Source organism: Balaenoptera physalus (genome assembly GCF_965194825.1).
Source record: "Balaenoptera physalus genome assembly, chromosome: 11".
NCBI classification, from domain to species: domain Eukaryota; kingdom Metazoa; phylum Chordata; class Mammalia; order Artiodactyla; family Balaenopteridae; genus Balaenoptera; species Balaenoptera physalus.
This window is the reverse complement of record NC_138896.1, coordinates 76,582,355-76,610,193: the sequence shown is the minus strand read 5'-3', so window position 1 is coordinate 76,610,193 and position 27,839 is coordinate 76,582,355. Positions and strand designations below refer to the sequence as shown.

Below are 27,839 nucleotides of genomic sequence, written 5' to 3'. Positions count from 1 at the left end.
GCTACTTTGAAGAGTGGCAAACAATGACATTTTATTCCCAAGGCCCTTTAGAAGAGAAGCAGAGGAGGAAGGTGAAACTATTGTGAGGGACTGACTCTGGCAGGGAAGGAAACAACTGGATTTGGACAGGAAGAGAAGGAGAATCACTGCGGAATCCAGCGGCTGGGCCAGCTAAGCAGCTACTATTACCTCCTCCGATTTTCCAAGTTGCTGCGCTCAGAACTTATAAATCTAAAGGGCTATATTCTATGGCCAGGCCCCGAAATACTCTGAGTTGACTAAATTGTCTTCAAAAGGATTCTTCAAAGATTCTTATAAACAATGACTAAAACTAAATTATGGTGTAATATTAGTTGATTAAGACAAGACTTCAATTTGAGTAATTTTCATCAGCTGGACACAGACAGTGGTAAAAACAATAACCCATGACTAAATGCATACTCGCTGATGGGAAGAATTGCAGTCTGATGTGGCAGGAATAACATGAAAACTTTTAAAAATTAAAAAATGGAAAGGAACTCTTTCTTTCAAGACCACAGAATCAAGGAAAAAATTGAGAAAGTGTAGCTCACTCAAATGTCAGTGAAGTTCCAAAAATTATCTCAATGGTCTCTTTTCTCAGAGGCAACCTAGGATCCATTCAGCCTCCATCTCCTCATGCCTACTTTCCTTCTATATTCCCCCTTCAAATGAAGCCAAATGCATTACTCTGAGACAATCAGAATTACTGATACTTTTGAGTGAGGTGAGCCATCCAATAAACTAAAATAATTGCAGAACATGTTATTTTAGAGCTTCAAGGAAATGTTCAAACCTTTCATGCAGTTGTCCATTATTAGATGAGGAAATTGAGACTTGCTTCAAAGATTTCTCCAAGTAGAAGCAGATAATAAAAGACAATGCCAAACGAAGGGAAAGTGAGGCAGAGGTTTACTTGCTTGGCTAGGCACCTGTTCCCTGAGAACTTCCCGTGTCCATCCACCTGCAGAGCACATATATTTTTCTTTGTGGGCTTACCTCTGCCTACATGCAATTCGGCAGGGTAAGACCTGTCCCAAGCTGGGTGTCAGAATCATTTTTGGGAGAAGATATAAACTCTCCTTTCTCCACAATAGGTGTTATGTGGATAGATGGGTATGCACAGCGTGGGGTAGCCATTTTTAACATGCACATGCCCTAGCAGAGAAGGTCTATCTACAGAGAAGAAGAATGCCACGGAATGTAGAAAGAAACCAAGAAGGAAAAGAAAAACAAAAACACAGCCCCTGGTCCCTCATGAAACATAAGCTTCCCTTCCCACTCTGGGTTCTGACTCACTCTCCTCTCTCTCCAAAACACTCTTCTTTTTAATTTCAGGGAGCAACTTTGGTTGCTTGCAACTAAAATAACTTTGTCTTAAGTCACTAAAACTAAAGCTGAGACCTGCCAACCCTTCCCTGAGTCCTCTTTCCTCCACTAACATACATATATTGGAACTTTTATAAAGGACGGCATAACAGGCAATGTAGAAATAGACCACCTACATCCACCAATACCAATTTACTGTGCAACAGGACATATCTTCCTTTATTAGTATTTATAGTCAATTTGCTCATTTTTCAAACCTTAAAGAAGCAGCCACTCTACATAGAGTAGGAGGTTGGGCTGAGTGCTCAAGAGGAAATCAGAGTGACAGGCTGCTCTCAGGGACTGTATAGCCTCTGAGCAGAGATAAGACATAACCACAGATCAATATAACACTAGGAAATCATATGGGGCATTTCTGTGCCAGGCACTGAGCTGCCAGCTTTACCTGCATGGCCTCATTCGTGCTCACAGCATCTGTCTGGGGGCAGGTATCATCACTATCTCTATTCTGTAGGTGATATAACTCAGACCCAGGTAGGTATGGTAACATCTACCACCGTGATTGGTATTTGGTAGAGGCTGGATTTGAACTCAAGGAGTTTGGGTTAAGACTCAAGGAATCTAGAATATACCACCTACTTGCCTCCTATGCTTTGCCTTCTTGGTTGTGTGTAGACTGAAAAGAAGCCCTTCATAAGACTGGAGGCCCTGTTCCTTCCCTCCCTGTGCCTTCCCTAAAGCATTGTTTCCAACACACATCAGGGCCTGTGAATGTAGAAAATTAACCTGTGAATGCAGAAAAGCCAACAATTATTGAGCACTTACTAGGTCTCAGCACTGAACTAGGCACCTAATCTGTACTATTTCCTTTTTTAACCCTATATTCAATAAAAATCAAAAAGAAAAGCTATTATCACCCTCTCCACTTTGAAAATTAGAACACTGAAGCAGGTTAAAGTTAACTAAGTTAATTAGTTATGTAGGTTAAGTTATGCTATGGGAACATATCAAACTGGAAATCTCACTGGCTTAACACAAAGGTTTATCACACAGACTATATATCCATCATCGGCTGGCAGATGGCAGAAGACAGGGTGAGTGGAAAGGCATCTGCTCCATGCGGCCACTCAGGAACCCAGGCTATTTCATCTATTCCATCATGTAGCTTCAGAGTTCACAGGAGCAGAAAAGAATATAGATACCACCAAACCAGCTCTTAAGTGCTTTAGCCCATAAATGACCCAGGTTGGTTCTGCTTAAAGCCTGTTGGCCAGAACCAGTGCAAGGGGGCTGGGAATGGTGAGTGAGCACATGTATATTTGGTGCATGGTAAATGGCTCTGCCATAGTAATTCTTCCAAGGTCACTCAGCTACTAAGCAATAGAGTGGAGAGGCTTAACCACTCCACTTGACTATGTCCTCAAAGTTTATAAACACATTTTGGGAGAAGTTGTTACAAGTCAGTCATAATCATTTAGAAACATCCAGACCTTATCTTAGAATTCACAGCCTTCTGGTAGAACTCTTCACTTTCTCGTGACTGTCTCTGTTTCTACACATCCACGGAGAACTTATTCAGAACTGAACCCATCCAGGGACCTACCTTTATTGGCACAGGCCATCCACTTGAGATTGTCTGCAAAAGCAGCCTCTCTTCCAATGAGGTACGTGAAGATGCGAACCTGAGAGGAAGAGGAACACCCGGATCAGTGGTTTTCACTTTTCACCCTCCTGCCCAGACCACAAGCATGGCTCACACACATGTGGTTTACCTCTTTAATGCTCCATGCTTCCCATCCTTAGAAACATATTTAAGACATTTGAAGTAAAGTCAGCTAGAAATATATTCAAAACTGGGGCCTTTGATCTTTTAACCCATATGGCACTGGTGGTGGTTGTTTTTCTGTGTGCAACTTGCGACAGAGGAGAATAACTTGAAACGGGAGACTGGCAGCATCGTGGGCCTGGGTTTGCTACACATATATGGACAAAGATCATCCAGGTCTGGACCAAATTGGCAACCATTTTCCTCATCCGCACAGGAAGTACAGAGTGTGCTCTTCTTGGGAATAAAAACGCCACCGAAAGAACTTCAGCATGCCCCCCACCCACCCAATGGTGAGAACAGGCTGCAGACACTCTCTTACTGTCTGTGGTGGTAATTAATTGGGATGAGAGGCACAGCCTATAGCCAGGAGACCAAAGGGAACCCTCTCTAGCTTTCCTAAACTTTGGCTCCTAAAGAGCAGAGAACACATATAAAACCTTGGATCTCTCACTTTCTATTGCCTTCTCAAATCTCTATTATGAGGCCAGAATTCTTTGAAATAAAGTACAACCCACCTCCCAGAGTTGTACTTGAGGGTTAGATGGAAGAAAAACCAGAAGTTAAAAGGGTTAAAATCCTTTGGTTCACATTTTAAATGGCATGTGGGTCAATACCGCACAGTCCAAACAAAATTCTTCTGGCAGGTGAAGTCAGTACTTCGGCCACCAATTTATGACTGAGTTAAATGCAGACATGGTATTAGATGAATTACATTCAACATGTGGTCCCAAAGTCTTTCCAGCTGATGTCTCCTCCACTCAGCCAGACTGGGTCAAGCACCCCTACGGCTCCTTCAGAGCCTTTATTGCGACTGTTGTTAACTAGTATCTTGGTGGTTATATCTGTGAGGTTGATCTCCACTAGACCATCCACCTGACAAGGGAAAGGATGGCTGTGTTTTGATGGGGCACAGTGCTTGGAACATTACAACTCAATAAATGAATGGATAAAAATGTAAATGCACATAGCTGACTGAAAATTAAGATTTTGCTTTAGTTATGAGTATCCTCTTAACTGAGACATATAACTGGAAGACTAGTTCTTACGTGATGGTTTATTTCCAACTTAAAGAGATGTTTAAATATACATTATCATTGTGTAGCCTTAGTCTGTCCTCATTTGTGTTCAGTAAGGCAGTTATTTCATCCATCAACAGCTCCTGCAAGGGGGCTTCCGGGGCAGATGAGCAGACACAGAGGCCTTTGCCTCTTTCATTCCCCCAGCTCTTTTCCACACTATTCCCACTGGAATCACATTGGGAGGAGGGATTTTTTTTTTTTTTTTAATTGGGAGATTCTGACTCTCTTGGGGAAAAAAAATAGAAGATGCAACCTCATAGGCCCAAAGTGGTCACCACTGACCTTCCTACACAGAGCTGTCCCCTGTTCACTTTTCCTGCCTGGCCACTGTTGGCTTTTAGCTGAAAATGTCTGATTTAGGCGGAAACTGAGGCTCGGTTAAGTAAAGGGATTTGCTTAGTTTCATCAAGTACTGATCTAATGAGAGAGGTCTTCCATGACCTCAGGATAACACTGGGGTCTCCCCTCAATTTCCTGGAGATGCCGGTTCTGTCAACCCAGCCAGCTACAAGGCCCTGAGCCAGCACTCACGGGAGCCAGACCAGCCTCAGGCTTTTTTCTTCAAAGATCTTTACCTTTCATTTCAAATTCAATTTATTTAAAAGGAAAACATCAGATTAATAAAAACCTGCACAAAGCAAGTTCTTAACGAAGCAGAAAGCATAAAAGATAGCTCTTAGGAAGTGAAGCTGTGAGTCTATCTTTGCAGGCAAAGAGGAAAAGACCTGACGCAAAGCAGCCTATTTGTTCTGAGCAAAGGTACCTGCAGGTGCCAAACCTCCTCTGCCATCCAGGTGACGAACCTGAGGATAAACTGAGTTCTCTCCTGGAGGCATAGTTAAAACCCCAGAACAGTGCTGTGAACCATTCAGGAAAACTTACACAGTTTCTGATTTTGATGGCAACCCATTTGGAAAACCAGTAGGATTGCACCAAACTTCAGACCAGACATGATTACACAGGAATAATGTGCTAACAGTAACCACAATCATGAAAACCAGCACCACGACCCTCTCCACCAGCACCGCTGCCCCTACTGACAACACTACTGTGGCTTCTTCAGTCAGCACCATCCCCTGGGTCAGGTATGTGCAAAGACATTTATAGCATTATACTCGTTTTGTTGGTTTGTATTTTATTTTATTGCTTATGAAAGAAAATCAGAATCATGTTAAATATTTCCATTTATGTGCAGCCCTTGGCTCCCAGTGAATTGGCCCCCTTATTTGAGTAGAAATGGCATGGAAATGACTCGTTGCCTCTCTGCGTATAAAATAAACATAATCAAACAATACTGGGTTCATGCCCTGGATTTCTCACAATAATGCCTTTCAACTGGCAACAAAATGAAGGGACTTTACTCCAAAATAAATATTCTGGAGATCCATTTAACAACAGCATTTTATATTTGTAATTTTTTCAGACTCAGTAATTCTTGCTCTAGGCATTTATCTGTAGCCAGGATAACAAATAAAATGTCTGTGGGGGCCAAGCAGGTAACAGAGATGACACGAAGTCATAGATGTATGGAGAATTGTAGAGTGCATATCTTCTTAAAGCCCTATAAATTCGGTTTTAGACATTTTCACAAATAGACAAATATGTAAAAAACAAGGACCTTCACCTTTATTATTTGTAATGGTTAAAACCTGTTAAATTCCAAGTTTCTCTTGATAGCTGATTGGCTAAAAAACTCATGGGACATTCATGTAGTGGAATACCATGCAGCTATGTACTCATGAGAAAGACATCCATTATAACTTAGCAAGGGGGAAAGCAAGTTGTGGGATACTGTGTAGCACAGAATCCTATTTTTTTCTAAAAGGGGACTTACACGTTTTACTCTGTAAACTTCTATATCCTTTGAATGTTTTTACAAATGAACAAATATTGCTTTAATAATTAAAGATCATTTTAAATGAAAAGAAAGTAATGACACTGCTACTTCCTGAACCATACTCCAAGGACATAGGAAAAGTAAATGTATCAGTGAAAATCAAATAGGAGAAGAGATGACCTGTGAAAATTAAGCTCTGGCCTTGCATCTTGTAGGGTGGGCTGCCTTACTCCACTGCTCAATGAAATGAGTGCAAAACCTCTATGAGTAATAGAGTCAAACTGCTCCTCATTTCCATCTCTGACAGATTCTGTAACCTTTTGGATTTTATGGCCAATAATTGGAGATTTCTTCCCTAAGAAGCTCCATCAAACAAACTTTGACAAGTCTGCCTAGAGCCCAACTACTTTTACTATATGGCAAGCCTCCTTAGCAGAGACAGATGGGGATGGTTCTGAAAGCCAGGTTCAGAGCACAGATGATCATGGGAAGGGGCCATGGCACAGTGCAGACCAGGGCAGTCATCAGGACACACCAAAACTCCCCAGAAAGCCAGGCTTTTGTGCTCATCATCCCCAGGTATGAATGCATCACTTTCATTACTGCAGCACAAAGGCAGGAGGCGGGGGGAAGTCTACATCAACCTATTAGTTCATTTTGATCTCCCATTTGAGTTTGGATGGTCTTTAAATATTCTACAAACCCAATTAAGCTTAATAAAATGTTAGGATGTGGACATTTCAAAGTTCAAAGTCACTTAATTTAACTTAGTATAAAACTTCCCAGATGACACAAAGAACTCAATCCAGTTTTTCCAAAACACAGATTATGCTTCTTACTCATTTAGATACAATTCCCTCCAGAAACTTAGAGGAGCACTATTCCTCTCAACCTTTAGTGCACATAGGGTAGTTTGAGTTTGCAAAAATAATCAAATTCTCTCCTTTCTACAGCCATTAAACAGGGGAAGGAGAGTGGCTGCCAGCAGAACTATAATGGGGCAACTGTACAGCCAGGAAACAGGCTGCTGCTGCCTTCACAACTCCCTTCAGCGTTGAAGGAGAAATAACCAACGCCCATGCTTTTGAGACAGTCCAAGGGTAGCATTCATCATCTGTCACAAGTAACTTCTGAGCACCAAGTATGTGCCAGGGACCATTCTTGGTGTTGGGGATACGACGGGTAAAGAGAACAAACTCTCTGTCCTCAGGGAGCCTACATTTTCATGAGAGTAAAACAGATGATAAATGGCAGATTCATAAAACGATTATGTATTTGTTGGATTAAAAGCTTATAAAGAAAATAAAGCAGGGTTATGCAATGGAGAATGATGGGGGCTGCTATTTTAGAAAGGGAGGAAGGGAAGGCCTCCCCAGTAAGGTGATGCTTGAGCAGGGATCTGGACAAAACATGGGTGGAGCTGGGGAGCAAGACGTATGGCTATTGGGGGAGAATGTTCCAGGTGAAGGGAGCAGAAGGTACAAAGCCCTGAGATAGGAATACTCAAGGGATATTGACAAGACCAGTATGGATGACGTGGAGTCAGGTAGGAGAGATTGTACAGGATGAACTTGGACAGACAACAGGTGCCTAATCATGTGGGCCTTGCAGCCTCTGTTAGAGCCTGGGCTTTTTCTGTAGCAAGAACAGAAGCCATAGGAGGAACTGAGTAGAAGCCTGATGTGGATTGACACATAATCCTGTGAAAGGATCATTCTGTCTGCAGTGTGGAGACCAGGCCTTAGAGAGTTGTGCTCATCCTGGCTGCCCATTCAGCTTTCCTGTGATGTTCTTACAGTTTTGAATGCCCGGGGCCCAACCAAGACAATCAAATCAGAACCTCTGATTTGGGCAGGGCCCAACTTTTATTCTCCCCATGGAGAGCCCAATTTGCATCCAAGTTTGAGGACCACAGCCATAGGGAGATAAGAATAGAAGCACAGACACTAAGTAGGAGGCCACTGAAACACTGCAGGTGAGATGACAGTGGCTCTGGCCAGGTGGGTGAGAGGTCTCAGACTTCACTGGGCATCGGAATAACCAGTCCCCAGCACCCATCCTCCAGAGATTCAGATTAAGTAGGCCCAGGGATCTACATTTTTTGGAAGCACCCATGGTGGGTCTGAAACAGGTGGTTGGAGTCCAACACTTTAAAAACATATCACCAGGGCTCCCCTGGTGGCGCAGTGGTTGAGAATCTGCCTGCCAATGCAGGGGACATGGGTTCGAGCCCTGGTCTGGGAAGATCTCACATGCCACACAACTAGGCCCGTGAGCCACAATTGCTGAGCCTGCGCGTCTGGAGCCTGTGCTCCGCAACAAGAGAGGCCGCGATAGTGAGAGGTCCGTGCACCGCGATGAAGAGTGGCCCCCGCTTGCCACAACTAGAGAAAGCGCTCTCACAGAAACGAAGACCCAGCGCAGCCATAAATAAATAAATTAAATTAAATTAAATAAATGTTAAAAAAACAAACAAACATATCACCAAAAAGATAAGGCCTGAACAAAAAGAAGTGGCATTGGGAATTAAGAAATATTTGAAGCCATTTCCAATAAAGTGATTCTATAGATTGCAAAGGATTGAGGCTAAACTTCAAGGAGTTTACAATCCATTGGGTGGTTAAAAAGAGAAACAGAGGAGCTGGATCAAGAGGACATTTTTAAAGAAGGCTGTGTCAATCCAACAAGGCAGGAATATCAGACACCAGCTAGACTGGACAAGCAGGATCAGCCAACTGCACTTTCTTCTTTCCCCAAGAAAGGGCAGATCTGTACCCAGATGTCTGTAGCTGCTGAGCTGGGTGTTCACACCCAAAGTATTGCTTCTTGAAATTACAATAGCCCCACTACTGGCTCCCGATACAGAGGAAAGGGCTGGGGACAGGGCACTGAGGAGCCTCCAAATATACAGTCTTTACTTTTGTTTTTAAAAACGAAGGCAATCTTTTACTTTAAAATAACATTTAACTATAAATTCAGTATCTCTACCTTTAAAAACATGCAATTTATGGATTATAAGTATAAATAAAATTTGCTAAAAGAATCATCCAGTTACATATGGTTGCCCACACCCATGTGTTCCATATTTCAATTCAGCTAAGTTGCAGCCTCTGCAAACAAGCATGTAGACTCACCTTCACATCTTCTCACCTACTTCTGTCCCTTTTTGACTCACTGTCCAACTCAATTATTCCCTAAAATATACCCAGGATTTCTCAAAAATGGTATACAACTTCAGCTTTAGAAAGAAGTCTTCTGATGTCTTTGTGTTTTAAAGTCAATTGTTACTATGTTCTTAACCTGTATCGTCACAAAAAATATTCCTAACCAACTTCTATTGTTATTTGCTCATTTCTATGATTTCCGACGCAGGGAAGCATTTCTGAATAAAATCTTTAATCTCTAAGCAGAAAATGAGAGCTGGAACTTGATTAACCGCAAAAATGCTTCATAAATCACTGCCAATATTTGTCTTCATGAAAATGCTGCAAGAGTAGAGGTGGGCTCAGAGAAGGTGGATGCCAATAAAAACAGTTTTATTGAGCAGGCTGCTTTAATCTAGAAGCCATCATGCTCATAATAAAAGAAGAAACATCTTTATCCAGAAGGACAAGAGAGGCAAATAAGGTAACAGTGCCCTGAGCAGCAATAAAATGGGATAAATTGAATTAACTTACAAAAGTAATAAAATTTCAACAAATGAATATCATAGACCATTATGAAAAATGGACTGTCATTTTGGGGATGCTCTAAGAGTCTGTATAATCTCCTTCCTCTCAAGCACAGTGCCTGATATCTCATGTGTGGTACTGAAAATATCCTAATTCAGAAAAAATTGCCATTTGTAATCTTCTGGCCAGGGGTGGAAGTCCAGTTTTATGGCCATGTATTTTTCCAAGTGAAGGAGATGGCTGTCTCTGGGTCACCCAGAGACTGTTAACTTAGGTTAGCACTGTGGAATAGAGATTACACACCACTTCAAGGAGCAGTAAGAAGTCAAGCTATAAATATCCTCAAAGGTGGGTGATACAACTCATTAGACTATCCAGCTCCATTAACTTCATTCAGGGGGTATTTTTGATGCTCTGATATCTGGGGACTTACTGTCCTGGAGAAACTGCCCATCCCAATTGGTTAGCCAATTTTGGAGATAGTAAACAATTTGCCTTCAAGTGCACCTTTGATATGTAAACCAACCAATCCAGACCCCATGCCCCCAACTATCTCCTTTTATCAGGTGTGCACACCCAGGGCCATTATCCACCTGCCCTAATCACTTCAGGGCCAGATAGGTACCAGACAGCTAGGGACAGTCCCTACATCCCTGAGCCCACTGAAATTATTCAATTCTAAGCCTGCTTATCCTGCTTTGCCTCTTTCTTCCCACAAAAAACACAATAAAGGCTTCAGCCCATCAGTTCCCCTCCCCACTGTCACTCATCTTGTATTTGTGCTTCCCCGTGTGGCCCTGCATAGTATGACATGCCTCTTGCTTCCAGGGGTCTATGAGTATAATAAACTTCTTCCTTCATGACAGTCATTTCCATGTCTATGTGCCTAACTATATTTGATTAAAACGAATACTGAGTACCCTTAAAACAGTTGGGAATCAGGAGAACTGGGTTCCAGGTGAGTCCAAATCCATACTTACTGTCTTGGCAATCTTGACTAAGTTAGTGAAACCCTCTGAAGTGTGCTTTCTCCACCTACACATGGATCATTCATTCATCCATTTACTGTGATCAACGGTAAATGAGATAATAAATGAAAAGACAGGTTGGAAGCAATGAGTTCCAGTCAGGTAGGGTTGCATTCCACTTGTGTTTCAGACAGTTTGTTGCAGTAAAACCAAACAAGGTGAGCCCAGGAAAGCCAAATCTCCTATTCATGGATGCCTCCCTAACCGTACCCAGAGGTTTGATTGAAGAGGAAACTGACTTTTGTGAGTAAAGAAGAGGATTTTTCTAAGAGAAGGGTTTTGACAAGCTAAGGATAATGAGATTGAGAGTTCCTAACACAATCAGAGTAACATCAGAGGTATAACATGAAACCTTCTATTAACCTTTGCAAAGACATGAGATCCACCAAGAATTTGACAAGCGCTATGGACCTTCTCCCCACAAAAAAGGCTGAAGGATGTACATTCACAATTTCAGATAAGATTCATGAGGTCTGAGGTATCTCCTCCACCAAAGTCCAAACTGGGATTCTCTAAGAACCCTCTGGATTCCAGGTTAAAAACTGCTGTCTTATATAATTCTTGTATTCTGCACTATAAATTTATCAAAAATAGATTGTGTTCTTTGGACAAACAATATGGGCACTTTCATCTTAAGTGCTTGCCAAATTGAGAGAGAAGTTCATTCACTCATTTGCGTGCTTATTCTTTGATGATTCAGTGAGTACTAGATACTGGATATCCATGGTCAGATCCAGAAAAGTCACATGGGGAATAAGTCCTCAACATGGAGGAGTAAGATGTCAAGAGCCCTGAGACAGAATGGGCACCACTGTAAACCCTGAGTTTGTATGATGACATCAAGTCATGGAACCTTTGAAGGAGCACATTTAAAGGAGCAGGGATGGAATGGACAGACAGACATGACTCCTGTCTCATTCACTTTTGAATCCATAGAATCCAGCACAATGCTTGGCAAAGAGCCAGCACTCAAACACTTGTTGATTGGCAATGCCATAAAAGTCCCCTTCTGCTGATAGGAAGACTCTTGAAAAAAAACTCACCTCCCATGGGTGAGGAGAGGTCAGCTGGGAGGTCCCTCTCTGCCTCTCTTGCCCTCTTAGACCTGGAGAGATCAGGTGGTGACAGTTATTTGTTAACAAGTATGCCCCATCTTCCAAGAAGGCTTACAGATTCAATGCAATAAACAAAAAGAAACTCATGTATGTAAAGCTGTTAAATTAAGCAAAACAGATAAGAAAATCCACTTATGGAAAGAGAAGCTAATTGTTCCACAAATTGGGATGGCAGTATTTTTGCTTATGAAACATCATGGGATCGTGTGACTCCCTGGGTTAGAACCCTCTGATGTCTTCCCATTGCACTTAGGATATACTGCAAACTCCTTATCACGGCTAGATGCCCTGGAGGATGTGGAAATATGACAAAACCGTTCTAGCTTTAGTCTTCGCCTCCACCTTTCCCACTGCCTGGAATACTCTTCTCCTCCCACTTTTCATGGCTAACTCCCTCTGACCCCAGTTCCCCTCCTTTGGATCACTCCATTTGTCTCCTCCATGGTGTTTGATACATTTTGCAGTTATCTTTACGATTTGTTTGTTTATTTGATTTACATCTATTTCTCCCTCCAAACAGAAATATAGATGTTGTGAGGGCAGAATGAGGCAACTGTGCCCAACTGAGCATCCAGCATATGGTAGATTCTCAATCTATATCAGTCACTCACTTTCTCTTCATTTCTTTTCACAAATTTTGGAAGTCAAAAGAAGTCAGCATGGGATATACTAGAATTTATCAGAGTTAGAGCCCTTTCCTTCATTACTAACTCCATTTTAAATACTTTCCTGTTTTTCCAGACTGGTCTGCTATCAATCAGCTGAAGTTTTTACTTTCCCTCTGCTCAGTTCCCTTGGTTTCTTTTTACACTGAAGCTCAGTGATAAAACAGGAAGAAATGGAGAAATGAAAAAGCTCTGGTCTTTGTTATTACAGTCTCAGCTTTAGGGGCCATAAAATGGTGTCTTATTTAAGGCCGTCCATGGGTGGATGATCAGGTTTATAATATGTTTCTTCCTAGGTTCTGCCCCTTGATTCTAGATGAAAACCATGCAAAGATTGAAGCCAACTGTATTTTAAATTACTGCCTGCTTCAGAGATTACCTAGCAGGGAAAAGACTAGATCTTAAAATAATGATGTGACCCTTGCTATTCCAAGCAACTTTCAGTGGAATTCTCTCCTTTTCCCCCATAGTTTGTGACAGTTTGGACAGATGGCATCATTTCATGGAAAACAGAGATGACTGGGTGGGCAGGTTAGCAGAATGCAGTGGGTACAAGACAGGGTTAAGAATTAGGAATTGGGCACACCTAGTCTTAGAATCTGGGTCTTCTCTGAAGGAGCTGAAGACCGTCTAAGCCTCCTTTCCTTACTTGTAAGATACTATGGTTAACATAAGAGGACCCACATGGCAGGATTGCTGTTAAATGAAACAAAGTAAAATGGTAGGGGCTGGGGTGCAAAAGAGTGTGTGTGGCGGGGGATTCTTTCTAAGAGGAGACCTCCAATGGTCCTTCTTGGCTGGACCCTAAAGAGAATATTGATTGGGGAAAAGCCTAGGAGTGCAAAGATTGAAGACTTGACTTGGGCCTGCCTCTCTGGACCTCAGAGAAAAGCTCCTTTTACCTTAATGTTCCTCCCCACAAGTTTGTCTCTCTTTGCCTTCCTCTACCTCTGGACTGGGGAGACTCGGAGGGCCCAGATCAGGGTACGGGACCAAGGCCCACTTGGCCTTGGGCACAAGTGTGGCCCTTGCGTGTTCTCACTGGGATTTGTAGCCAAAGCCCACAGAAGCAGTAGCATGATTTGGATAGAGCACCCCCTCCACGAACCATCCTGGTGACTCAGTACAGTGGCAGGTTATAGGTCAAGGATGTAGGAGTTTGGAATTCTGCCCAAATCATTCTCAAACCCATTAAAACCAACAGCTGTTGTGAATTCTAAGCTAGCACTGTTGCTTTCTCCCAAGGTTCTTGTCACTTCTATTTCCCCAACCAATCCATCCTGTCACTAAAAATTAGTACAAAATAGCAGCTTCTGCTGTCATCTCACCTACTGCCTTCTGGGGCTTACTGTCAGTAAGAAAAGTCAAGGGCTTGTCAGAAAACTGCAAGGATATTGTTGAGGACAGTGTTCATTCCATTTTACCTGTGATTCTCCAAGAGGTAGACAGGTAGGGACAAGGCTCCTGGGGAGAGCTAGGGTGTGTGTGTGTATCAGAATCACCTCTGGGGTTTTGGCCATCTATACATATTAATGATCTATACACCAACCTCTGCCCCCTCCAGGGATTCTGGTGCACCCTAAACCTAGAACTTCCATTGTGAGAGCAAGCCCCCAAGTTCTCTGAGGATCCTACTCTAGAGAGCCACTAAATTGACATAAATGAGTAGAGGCCTCAGGTGGACGGGACAGGAAAGTAAATGAAAGTTCCATAGGGATTGGGGAGCCATTGTCTTCTTTTTGAGAAACTCCAGGGGAAAATTTATTGTCTTCAATCAGTAAAAGTTGTATTTTATCCTAAGCAATTGTTATGTTTTATTCTTACAGACTGTGAGTCTTACAGCTGTCCTGGGTTCCTGCTCTGCACGGGCTGCCTCAAGCAGAGGGCTACAACCCCTCTGAGATAAGTTGTTTTTGGCTCTACTTTTATACCCCTGACTTTGGTGTCCCTTTTTCTTTCCTACTGACCTCTCATCTGTTTTACCTTTTCTGTTTTCTGTTTCCTATCTACCCACCCTCCTATCTACTCTTCCATCCATCAGGTATTAATGGGGTACCCATCATAGTACTAAACCCTCTGCTCAATGCTGGAGACACTATGGGGAGGAAAAAACCATATGGTCTCCACCCTCACTGAAGTTGTAAGTTTTGAAAATACATTTTATAGAAAGAGGAAGGCAAAGAGATATAAAGAAAAATAGAGAGAGAGGAGATGGGCCTGTTGTTCTGTTACTCACTACTGCCGACTTCTCAAAGGTTGCTGGTTGAAGACCCTCCTCAATTTTTCACACTATCTCTATCCTAACTTTGTGAGCAACACTGAGGACACGGGTTTGTTTTTCTCTCTGGTTAAGGGGACCATGGTAGAGCCCTAAAAAGCATCATCTTCTTTCAGAACTGCATCACTTCTGCACTTATCCCCCTAAACAGCTTAGTTTCCTGAATAGGAAACAGGCCATCTTGAGCCCTGTAGCCCAAATGCCAGTAGATAAGGAGGAACTTGTGGGGTTTCTTCAGTCTTTTACCTGTAGTTTATTACTTTATGCATTGTACAAAGAAATGTACATTTATTTATTATTTAAATTGATAAACTAAGCATTTTTTAAAAATTTAATTGTTTTTCCCCCTGCTTCATTGAGATATAATTGATGTATACCATTGTATAAGTTTAAGGTCTATAATATGATGATTTGATAAGTGGATATATTGCAAAATGATGGCCATAAGGTTAGTTAACACATTCATCACCTCACACAATTACTACTTTTTTTTTTCTAGTAAGAACATTTATGATTTACTCTCTGCAACTTTCAAGTATATGATACAGTATTGTTAACTATAGTCACCATGCTGTATATTAGATCCCCAGAATTTATTTATATTGTAACTGGAAGTTTGCAGCCTTTGACCAGCATCTTCCCCATTCCCCTCACTCCTCTCTCCACAGCCCCTGGCAACACCATTCTACTCTCTGTTTATATCAGTTTTGTTATTTGTTTTTGTTTTTTTTAGATTCCACATATAAGTGAGATCATGTAGTATTGATATTTGCCTTTCTCTGTCCAACTTATTTCACTTATCATAATACCCTCAAGATCCATCCATGTTGTCACAAATGGCAGGATTTCCTTTTTTTATGACTGCATTTTATATATATATCACATTTATCCATTCATCTATAGATGGCCATTTATGTTGTTACTATGTCTTGGCTATTGTGAATGATGCTGCAATGAACATGGTGGTGCAGATATCTCTTCGAGATAGTGATTTCATTTCCTTCAGAAAAATTCCTTCCTACAGGAGTGGGTACATATTGCCAGATTGCTGGATCACATGGTAGTGTACTTTTAATTTTTTGAGGAATCTCCATACTGTTTTCCATTGTGGCTGCACTAATTTACATTCCTGCCAATAGTGCACAAGGGTTCCTCTTATCCATACCCTTGCCAACACTTGTTATCTCTTGTCTTTTTGATAATTACCATTCTAACAGATGTCTTACCATAAAACTTTCTACCCCTGAAAGTCTCTCCCTCTTAATGTTATCTAAAATAAGTCCCCCTTTTATTCTGTCTCAGCTCCTATCAGTTTTCTGCATAGCACTCAGTACAATTACATTTATTTGTCTGTCACTTAGCTATGTTCTGTTCCCTGCACACACACACACACACACACACAGACACACACACACGCAGAGAGAGAGAGAAGAGTATATGCTTCATGATGGAAATACAGTATGTTTTGTTTCACCATTGTTGAACTCTTAATCCAGCACCTGACCCATAGCAGATACCCCCAAATATTTGTCAGATAAATGAAGTAATGTGGTTATTGCAAGCAATTAAAAGGTATAAACACAGCTTAAACGGGGATAACCTATCATGACATACGGAGTAGGAATGTGCCAAGAGAAATAGAGGGATTAAATGAGTATTGATGCATAAAAACTGAGGATGTTGAGCACTGGCCCTTTGCCAGATACCATACATGGTAGGATTGCAATGGGAGGGCGCTATCATTATTCTCATTTAGCAGATGAGCAAACTGAGACCTAGAAAGGGTAGGAAACTGCCCCAGGTCACAGAGCAGGTAAGTGACAGCTACTGGACCCTTTTAAGGCACGTGGGACTCCAAAGCTCATTTTCTTAATTGCAACACTGTGATATGAGAACACAGTAATAGAGCAAAGGACATGAACTGCCAGGTCACAGAAGAAGAAACACTCATGGCAACAAAACAAACAAAAAAACATAGAACAAAGTGTTTAAACCCACTTTTAAGCATAAATACAAATATAAATTAAAATAAAAATAAGAGTTTTGAGGTGTTATTCTGGTTTGTTTTTGCTATTAAATTGAAAATGATTTGTTAATGACAATAAAAATATTAGGAAATAGTCTTTCTACTGATGGGAATATAAATTATTGTAGCTTTCTGAAAATAACTTGGCCATATGTTTCAAAAATGTAAAATGCATATAACCTTTGACATGGCAATTCCATTTCTCAGAAATCACTTCTAGGAATTTCTTTTTTTACCACCAAGTTGAAATTTTTTATTTTGCTAAAATGTACAAATAGAATTAATGTAACAGTCCACTTTTTATGGCTTTTAAACACTTAGCCAATGATGATTTCCATAAGATGATGTTGTCCTTCCTATTTTAGAAAAAGTTCAGATGCCTTATATTCTGTGAAAGCCTGATTTGCCTTCCTTTCTACCCACCAAATTAATTTGTCTTTTCAGAAGTCTTGCTGGATATTTTCTTTGTTTGTCTCTCCATGTTGCCCAAGGACACCATCAGAGAGTGAAGCAAAGACTTAACATAAAGGATGTATGTTGCAGCACTGTTCATATTAGAGAAAAATTACAATCTAAATGTGCCCACAGAAGGAGATTACCATACATTCGTTCAATGGCCTTTAATGAAGCCATTACAAATAATGGTAAAGTTGATGGCTTAATGAGTTGGAAAGACATCAATAACCGAACAAAATAGGTTCCAAAATGCCATGGACAGTCTTATCCAATCTATAAAAAATTAAAAATACACATACATAGAAAAAATAATGGGAAGATATATGTGAAAAGTATCTAATATCATAATCTCTGGCAGTGCTTTTTTACAAATTTTCTACTGTGAACATGTAATACTTTCGTTATAAGGAAAATACTTTTCAGAAAAAGACAGTCAGAAATTTCCATTCATTTCCATTCAGTGGATATTTACCGAGCGTCTACTATGTGTCAGGCTTTGTGCAAGGCACTAGGGTTTCAATGTTGCCACAAGACCTGACTCCATACAGATGACACTCAAGTAGGAAAATGCACAGTTTAGGGCTTATGTGTTAGAGATGATATGCTATTAAATAGGTGTCATAAGTATGTTCCACTGAAAATTGGAAGCAGCACCATTCCACAGGTCATCAGAAATGGTCTGGACCAATAGCTACATGAAGGATCACCCAGAGCTGTTGAGAAAAGGCAAGCCCTGATTCATCTGTATATTTGCAGTCCAAAGCTTATTTCCATGGGTATTCAACCATCATTTCATTTTATGTTTCTCCCTTTTGGAAACTGTAAGTGCTTGAGACACTATAGCAGAGCCTCCCAGAGATCATGCCCTCTGAAGGCCCACCCTCTACATTTCTTGAATCTAAAAAGAAATGATACAAATGAACTTATTTACAAAATAGAAACAGACTCACAGACTTAGAAAATGAACTTACTGTTACCAGGGGGGAAGGGTGGGAGGAAGGGATAGTTAGGGAGTTTGGGATTGACATGTACACACTGCTATATTTAAAATGGATAACCAACAAGGACCTACTGTATAGCACAGGGAACTCTGCTCAATATTATGTAACAACCTAAATGGGAAAATGTATTGTATAACTGAATCACTTCACTGCACACCTGAAACTGTCACAACATTGTTAATCAACTCTACTCCAATATAAAATAAAAAGTTAAAAAAAAAATCTAGTCTGCCAAGAGGTGTTGGGAAAGTCCACCAAATTCTATGACTACTGAAGACTGCCCAAGAGGTAGCCCTGCCATTAAGAAACCAGACAAATGAATAAATAAGTCAATACAGCTTTGTAGCTGACCATAGGTTAATGCAGTATACTTCGATTTTCTTTAGAGGTGGAAAATAGAGGAGAAATGCTGGTAGACTGCTTGTCCGTCTCCCTGCTAGAGTAGAGAAGGACTGGACGTAGTGGCTTAATAGTTACAACCCAAGCCTTGCATCCCCAGGCCTGAGGCCAGCCTCCTGCCTCAGCAGATAATGAGTTTGGCAATTTCTGACGGTCTTTTCTGGATGCTAATCCTCATCACAGAACTTCTATAATGCATAATATAATTTAATACACCTGGCAGACTCACCACCAGTTCATTCTTTTGTTATGTAATAGCCCAAAGTGAAGTCGAGGGTGGTTAATGCTCTGACAATCAGTTATTATCCCCAATAACAGGCGATTTTCAAAGGATTATTGCCGTCAGAAACCATTCTGTAATAACTGGCAACTGGAAGCCACTGTAGCAAAGTAAGACAGTCTTTGAGAGTTGTACAGATCTGTAAAGACGTTTCAAGCATCCCCCAAATGAAATAACTGCAGTTGTGATGGGATTCACCAGCCACGATAAATCACCTCCTCAGAAAAGTTAGAGAAATGTATGCCTTAGAGTTACTCTTTGGAATCTTTCTATTTTTCTGACTTTTCACCATTTCCCCTCATCTTTGCCCTTTTACAATATTCTGGCATCCTAACAGCCTGCTTCCGGGTAAGTTACAGGAGTCCTGGGAGCTATCTTATGAACTGATTGCACTCTGAAGATACTTTGCCCTTGTGTCAGGCCCTGGAGAAAAGATCAGTCATGGGACTGGATCTGAGGGATTTCTTTCTGATATGTACATCCTGACTTAATTGAATCTCACTTTAGGAAGATAATTTGGATTGGGTTATGACAAGAGAAGAATGACTTATTGTCCTCAGCATGCAGGAGTTTAAGTATCAGTTTATGGCAAAGTCAGACTTTATTCCGCACAAGGCTACCCCATTATCATAGGGGCCCTGCCTCATGGAAGATTACCTTTCAGGGAGAGGTTTCATTAGACAGGAGTCCTTTCTTAAAAGAAATGCCTATGAATGATATATCTCCTTAGGATGGTTCCCAAAAACACACTCATGTTATCCAATCTCGAAATCCAAGTTCTGAAACATCCAAAAGGTGGTTTTGTTATGTCACTGCTATGATAAAAATCATCGAATTATTTGTACTTTATGCAGACTGCATAAATCCCAGCTGTTTGAACTTGGGAAACGTATTCAGTAATGAAATTAAATCGACATCATCTTCCTTTATCTTGGCAGTTCAGATGGTTAGAGGCAATTGCCGCTCTGGCTGTCGGGTTAGGACCGTCAGTGTTAAAATTATTATACTGCCTTTAAGTTTATCTTTGATTAAAAATTAAATTAAACTTCCCTTTATCAATTTCCATACCCCAACAACATGCATGTGTTCTCCAAGTTAAATCAAGATGGACTAAATATTTAATACCCTGTTCTAATTAGCTACAACTGTTACCTGATTTCTCTCTGTAAATGAATGTGAAAGGGCCCGGGAGGCCTAACGTTAACCTTCATCCACTCTCGTTATAGGAGAGAAATTACAGGCTCTAATTAGATGCTTCAAATTACAAAGAAATAGAATTTTCATAACCAGCTTATTAAAACCCTAGGGCCCCTTTGGGATAGGGCAAATTGCTTCTACTCTGATCTGCTTATCCTGGTACAACACCATACAGAAGACTCATGTTGTCTGCCGTACACAGCTCATATTTCTCCCAAATTAATGAGTACTCAAATTATTCCAGCTGCCCTCTTGGCACAAGGAAAAGTTGAAAATCTATAGCTGCCAAGTGACGTGGATAACTCAGCTGCTAAATAAAATATGCTTAAGGGGACACAGCTGCTGGGGTGCCTATTTACATTAAAATTACTAAATCCATGAACAGAGGACAAATGTCCCAAGGCAGCTAAACAGTGTTCAGCACTTGGGTTAACTCTTTTATTGGTCCAGGACCCTCAAGTTGCAAGTGTGCCACCTAGTAGGGCAGACATAGGAAGTTTTTACCAGATGACATTTTTTCCCCCAGGATGGATCCCTAAGCATTACAGTGGGAGAACCAGTGAGTCCCTGCTTTTGGAAGTTCTAATCAGTTTTACTTCCTTTGATGTCTTCATACAAGCTAATCCAAACTTTTATTCTTACTAAAATTAAACAGATCATATATTTGTTAAATTTTGACGTTTCATAAATCCTCAATAAGATTCTCTCTTCTCTGCTCTGATCTCTTTATTGTTTAAAGGGTCCAATCAAGTTCAGATGACCAAGACATGTAGGTTTTAGGAAATAATGCCCCAACTGCAGCAATGAATCATATCTCAAATTGAAGTACTCAGCCATTCGGGGGAGTTCTTAAGGAGGCCCCTGAATAACCAATTTACACAGAATGTGACACCATGGGAGAACAATAAAAAACAAGAACAAAGCATGAGGGGAAATGATCCAAGCAAATATTCATCACTTATTAATATGAAATTAATACGACCATCTATTACTGTCTCAAAATTCCAGTCACTAAGGGATTTTATTCAAATGTCTCCAAAATCCCTGATCATTGATACTAGCAATGACCTAGTCCAGATCAAAATTGTTAACACAGAGTTCAAAGGCTGAACCCCTATGCAGACCCATGTCTCAACCATACACAGCATTCAAGCAACCAAACACCCCTCAAAAAATTTATCAGCTAGGACCATCTTCTCTGGTTGAATTTGTAAGTGGGTTACAAGTTATAGCCTGGGTTCTCTGGCTAATGACAAAAACATGTTCTGTTTATCGTCCTGAACATTCTGCCCTGTGCACTCTGCATTGTCCAAATCATGTAAAATTATAGAATGATGTCATCAATTAGATCAGGCTCAGAGGAAACAGATGAAGATTTTATAAACACTTTTCACCCTTAAACACATAACCTAAACAGAATACTTCCTCTCTCTATAAGAGAAAAATGGCAACAAATGAGATTTAAAAAACAGAGTGGGGACATTTGACAAACATTTGAAGATGATTAAGGAAACACAGACCTAAGTGAAGATAAGAAGGAAAATGCTGTTCTCAGAAAGAAAAAGAACGAGCCTTGACACTGAAAGAACCCAATACAAAGTCAGCTGCAATTACACAGCAATGTTTTGATCCATGCCACTGCCATGCATACTTTTACTTATACCAAAGTGTTTCCCTATAAGAAAAAAAAAAAAGTGTTCCCCTATATACATGAGTGTCTCCACAGAAGACATTACCTGCCTTCGAATAGTTCTGTCTCATCTAGAATCTGAGGACTCAGACATTTTTACACAGTCACAGAGTTCTGGATCCTGCTGAAAACCAAAAATTTTGGAGACGTGGGCTTTGCAGTTATTTCCCTAGGATGACAGTAACACTCCCCCTCAAAAGACAGAATTCTCTCAAATTCTTCACTGTCATTCTCATCATGACACTTCTGACTCTTCTAGGGCCACTGTGAGCTCTGGACAAGTTCTGGAGGACATGAAAAATCAGCACACAAGGTGTGACCCTGAAGAAAGAGCAGAAGATGTAAATGACCGTGACTTGGAAAAGCATGTTTACATTTCATCTTGCCTTTGACACCTTACAGTGTAAACACAAAAGTGATCCTCAACAACTTTGGGGGTTACACAGAGTCTTAGTAAATAGCTCTGATATATGGGGTCAGGCATACCTGTTAAATTAGAAAGATGGAATAAAGTGTCAATTATCCACACTGATAACAGGAAGAGAGTCATGGATAATATTAAGTGTCAGATGTTCTAAGTGTCCGTTTCAAAAAGCAGTATGACTGCATAAAAGTATACCTTTCCTAATTATCTAACAGTCAGTCTAGGAATGTGGAAAAAAGTATGTATACACAGGTGTATGTATGTCTATATAGGCAGTCATTTATATGTATAACCACATAAAACCACAAGACAGATTTACATGCAATAACTAACTGACTCTTCAGATTCTTTTATTTTTTGCTGAGTGGACTCTTTTAGGATAATTGCCAACCTAGTTCTGTATGGTAGATCAAATGGGCTGATAGTGTTTAAAACATAGTTCCCTATCTTTTGATGTAATGACACTGTTACTTGATCTCTTGACAGTTTCAATTTAGAAAATCAAACCAAAAGATATGTTTAAAGAGAATTTAAATTAATTTTATTTCAGTAATGCAGCAATGCTTGTTGAAAAATGTGACAATGCACTGCTAAGAGTCAGACTCACTGTGGTAAGTTAAATATTGTTTCAATCTGATATATTCCCTAGAGGAAGCAAAACACTTCAAAATGACCATGTCCATTAGATACTCTTTCATACCTACATGCACTAGCTAGCATTTGAAAATAGTCAGTAACCACTGGAAGCAGAAATAAGGCCCAATGGATGTCCATAGAGACTGGTCTAACACAGTGTTTCACAAACATGTGCTCCGTGATGGTGATGGTGCTCCTATTGTGGATTCCACAGGAAATTTCAATCCCCCCAAAGACTGTTTTCTGTCTTGTTCATTACTGTATTCTCAACATCTAGAACAGAAAAGTTGAACACATAAGTGTGAAAGATGCTGGTCTATGCCTTTAATATGCTAATACTATGGAGTGTATTTTTTTCCAAGTCAAAACTGGGGCTTTTAAAGCTTTTCTAAAAAAAAAAGCCTCTATGAACACTAACTTTGAAAACGTAGAGCACCTTTAAAATTAGCATTCATAGAGATTCATATTTTACGAAGAAGTACTTCATGACTGTATTGAGATAAAGGCAATACTCCTACCCATAACATATGAATGGAAGGAGCTGGCGTTTCTGTACTAAGCATTTCATCAAGAAAGCTGCATCTGGACGCCCACCACTACCTGGTGACTCTGTACACAATCAAATAGCAACAGCAGATTGAGTCCAGCTTCCTGAATGAAAGAACTTTTACAACTAAATTAAAAAGAAAGTGTTAACTGGAGAAATTCTACTTCTAGCTATGATAAACTAGCTACTGTCAGATGAATCCTAACCCTGAGAACATCCATTAAGATTGGATAAATTACAAACAAACAGCTATTTGGAGGCATCAGAGAACAACTGTGGAAACCAGGACTTGAATGTACTAGATCCTAGAGTGAAGAGAATTGCATGGAAAAAAGCTCTATATTCACCACCATTTGCCTCATCATGGCATTTGCCAATTCATGGAGCAGGGCATGTAAGCCAAACATAAAACAGAAACGTAGAGTTAGGGGCAGCCTCACTAAGATAAGGAGGCAAAATTGGGTTCAGGTCTACAGAGAAAGCCATAACACAAGGGAAAAATATCCCAAAGAAAAGGGGACCCTAGAGAAGTAATTCCATATTCAGCAGGAAATTTCTCCTTAATTTAAGGCATTTGCTAATCTCTAAGTTGTGCACGTGTTAGATAAGACTCCATGAAACTAAGCAAAGAGCAGCTGATAAGAGATTGAAACATTAAGTAGAGAATTTCACAGTTGCAAAATGCTAGGAAAACAAAAATTGAAGTTAAGGGTTCACCAAGGAGGATGGGGTACAGATAGAAAGCACAGACTTTCAGTTGAAACCTCTGAAAGGGCTATGCCCCCAAAGTAAAGACAAATCATGAATAAGTTGTAACTGGTTCAAGATACTCTGCCTGCATTTTCTCTGCCTGCCAAAAAATTTATTCCTCTCAAGAGGAAGAGTCTCCAAAGCCTCAACAATTTTTCATATACACCATCAGGCAAGCAATCAAGAATTGCTAAGCATGCCAAGAAACAGAGTCAAATAACTAAAAATGAAAAAAAAAAAGAATTACAGGTGATCCAGACATTATAGTTATCACGCATGGACTCTAAAATAACAATGACTAAAATGTTAAAGAAAATAAATGAAAAGATGAAGCATTAAAAAAAAAGGATCAAATGGAACTCCTAGAACTGAAAACAGTGACTAAAATTAAGAATTCAACATATGGTTTAATAGAAGATTAGACACTGTACAAGAGAAGATTAATGAACTGGAAAATAAATCAGTAGAAAACAACCAGATTGAACTACAGAGAAAAAGATCATGGAAAATTTTTTAAAAGGTAAAGAATAAATATGCAATCTGGTCAAAAGGTCTGACATGCAATTGGAATGCCAAAGAAATTGAGAAGGAATGGGACAATGACAATATTTGAAAAGAAACTAAGACAAACATTTTACAAAACTGATGATACAAATCTAGTCATAGATTCAAGAAGATAAATGCTTTCCAAGTGGGATGAATACAAAATAAAACTATATTTAGACATATCATAGTGAAAATTGCAAAAACTAAAGATACATATCATTAAGTCAGCTAAAGAAAAAGAAAAAGACACTACTCCCTAAGGAACAATAATAAAACTTACAACTGCCTTTTCAATAGAAATAAAAGGCAGACACACACATCTTTAAAGGGCCGAAAGAACCTAAGTCTCAAACTGGAATTTTATGTTGAGAAAAAGTATCTTCTAAAATGACAACAAAATCAAAACACTTTCAGAAAATTTGTTATCAGCAGAATTCAAAGAAATACTCCAAGCAGAAGGAAAATTATCCCAATAGGAAGCATGATAATGCAGGGAGGAATTATAACACAGAAAAAGAAAAACTGTACGAGCAAATCTAAGTAAATATTATCTGTTTAACATTACAATAATCATGGTTTGGGGGTTAAAATAGCATGAAGGACACGAGAGGTTAAACAGAGCTCAAGGTATGTGCATTATCTGGAAAGTGACAAGTAATAATTTAAGGTAGATTCTAATAAACTAAGGAAATATAATTTCTAGGGTAACAACTCCAATAAATAATACAATAATTTACTACTAGCAAGCTAACAGAGGAGAAAATTGGGTAATAAAACATTTTTGTCTTTTTTCAGATTAATCAACTAAAGAAAAAAAAAACAAAGAATAGATGGGGCAAATAGCAAGATGGTAGGTAAGCTCAAATATATTAATAATTACATTGAATATTGACTATTTTTTAGTACATTTTGCCCTATCTTTTTACTTTCAAGCTTTGTAAGTACAATGTAATTATAAATAACACTATTTGTCTTTAATAGATGTAATAATAAAAAGGCTGATTTAACAGGAAAAATGCCAACCCTAAATATGTATACTGATAATAACAAAGACATAACAATATATAAAATAAAAACTGACTGAACTAGGGCTTCCCTGGTGGCGCAGTGGTTGAGAGTCCGCCTGCCAATGCAGGGGACACGGGTTCGAGCCCTGGTCTGGGAAGATCCCACATGCCGCAGAGCGGCTGGGCCCGTGAGCCACAATTGCTGAGCCTGCGCGTCTGGAGCCTGTGCTCTGCAACAAGAGAGGCCGCGATAGCGAGAGGCCCGCGCACCGCGAGGAAGAGTGGCCCCCCAGCTTGCCACAACTGGAGAAAGCCCTCGCATAGAAACGAAGACCCAACACAGCCATAAATAAAATAAATTAAAAAAAAAAAAACAAAACTGACTGAACTAAAAGGAGAAACAGAGGAATACAACATCACAGTGGGGTATTTTAACACACCTCCCTGTAACTGATAGAATAAGCAAACAAAGCAAGAAGTAGAGACAAAGGACATCTGAATATTACAATTAGTCAGTTTGACCTAACTGACATATGTAGAACACTGTATCCATCAACTGCAGAATGCGTTTTGTTTACAAGTGCTCAAGGATCATTAACAAAAATACATCATGTACTTGTCTATAAAGTAAGTCTAAATGTATCTGCAAGAATGGAAATCATACAGAAGCTATTCAATATCTCAGTGGAATGGGCCAAAAATAGTAAAATATTAACTAGGAAATTTGGAATCCAAATTACTTCAAAATTAAATAATATACTTTAAATATTCCATGGGACAAAGAAGAGTTACAATAAAAATTAGAAAATAGTTTTCATTCAATAATAATGAAAATATGATATTTAAAAGCATGCAGGATATCACTAAAGCAACTGAAGGGAAATTGATAACTCTAAATGCATATAATAAAAAAGAAGGATAGCTGAAAAATCAGTTATCTAAGGTTCCACTTTAACAAGCTTTAAAAATGTCAAATATATATGCCAAAGAAAGTGGAAGGAAGGAACTATAAAATAAGAATAGAAATCAATGACACAGAAAACAGATATACCATGCCAAAAGTTGCTTCCTAAAAATCCAATAAGATTGATAAATCCTTAAAAAGACAGATTAAGGAAAAATGAGGGAAAATTACCAGTTTACCATATTAGGAATAGAAAATGGAAAGGCCTAAAGATCTATTATATATTTTTTTAAATGAAGGGATTTTATAAACAACTTTAAGCCAATAAATATGAGAATTTGAGAGATATGGATACATTCCTTGAAAAGCACAACTTACCAAAGCTGATCTAAAAAGAAATTTTAAAATAGGAATAGCCTTACATATATTAAAGTCATTGAATCTATAATGAAAAATCTCCCCTCAAAGTAAACTACACTTCCTTGTGGCTTCAACATTGAATTCTTACATACAATTAAGGAAGAGATAGCAATCTTAGACAAATCCTTCCAGAGAACAGAAAAAGAAAAAATACTGCCCAACTCAATTTGAGGCCAGCTTACTGATCATAAGTTGAGAAAGGCATTACAAAAAAGGAAAAAGGCATTACAAAAAAAGAAGTCTCTTTCTTGAACAAAGACTCAAAGATATTAAAATCACAGCAAATCAAATTCAGTGAAACGTGAATGCTTAGTATATTATGACAAAGTTGTTTTTATGCCATGAATGTAAGGTTAGTTTAACATTTGAAAATTGAACAATGTAATTGACAGCATCAAAAAAAACTAAAGAAGAAAATATATGATGATCTCAATAGATGCAAAATAAGCACTTGATAAAATTCAACACCCATTCAGCTAAATTCTTACCAAGCTACAAACAGAATAGCACTTCCTTAACCTTAAAGAGAATATGTATAAAAACCACCAGCAACATAATACTTAATGGTAAAAACATTAAAAGTATTTATCCTGAAATCATAGATAAGTTTATCTGCTAATCCTTATCCTTGCAATTGTACTGGTGGTCCTAGCCAGGCAATAAGATAAAAGAAGTAAAAGGCATACAGATTAGAAAGGAGGAAATAAA

At 39.4% G+C, this 27,839-nt stretch overlaps 1 protein-coding gene across 2 annotated transcripts in view; it reads right to left on the bottom strand.

Annotated features, from left to right (window-relative positions):
* The window catches only part of CACNA2D3 (calcium voltage-gated channel auxiliary subunit alpha2delta 3), an 800,023-nt gene that overhangs the window by 295,904 nt on the left and 476,280 nt on the right, over nt 1-27,839 (bottom strand). For both annotated transcript variants that reach the window (XR_014251113.1, XM_082414438.1), the window contains exon 12: nt 2,951-3,029. Coding sequence is in view for 1 of the 2 variants with exons in the window: in XM_082414438.1 (XP_082270564.1) it covers nt 2,951-3,029 (79 nt within the window). In the remaining variant the exon portion in view is untranslated. The remainder of the gene's footprint in view (nt 1-2,950; nt 3,030-27,839) is intronic.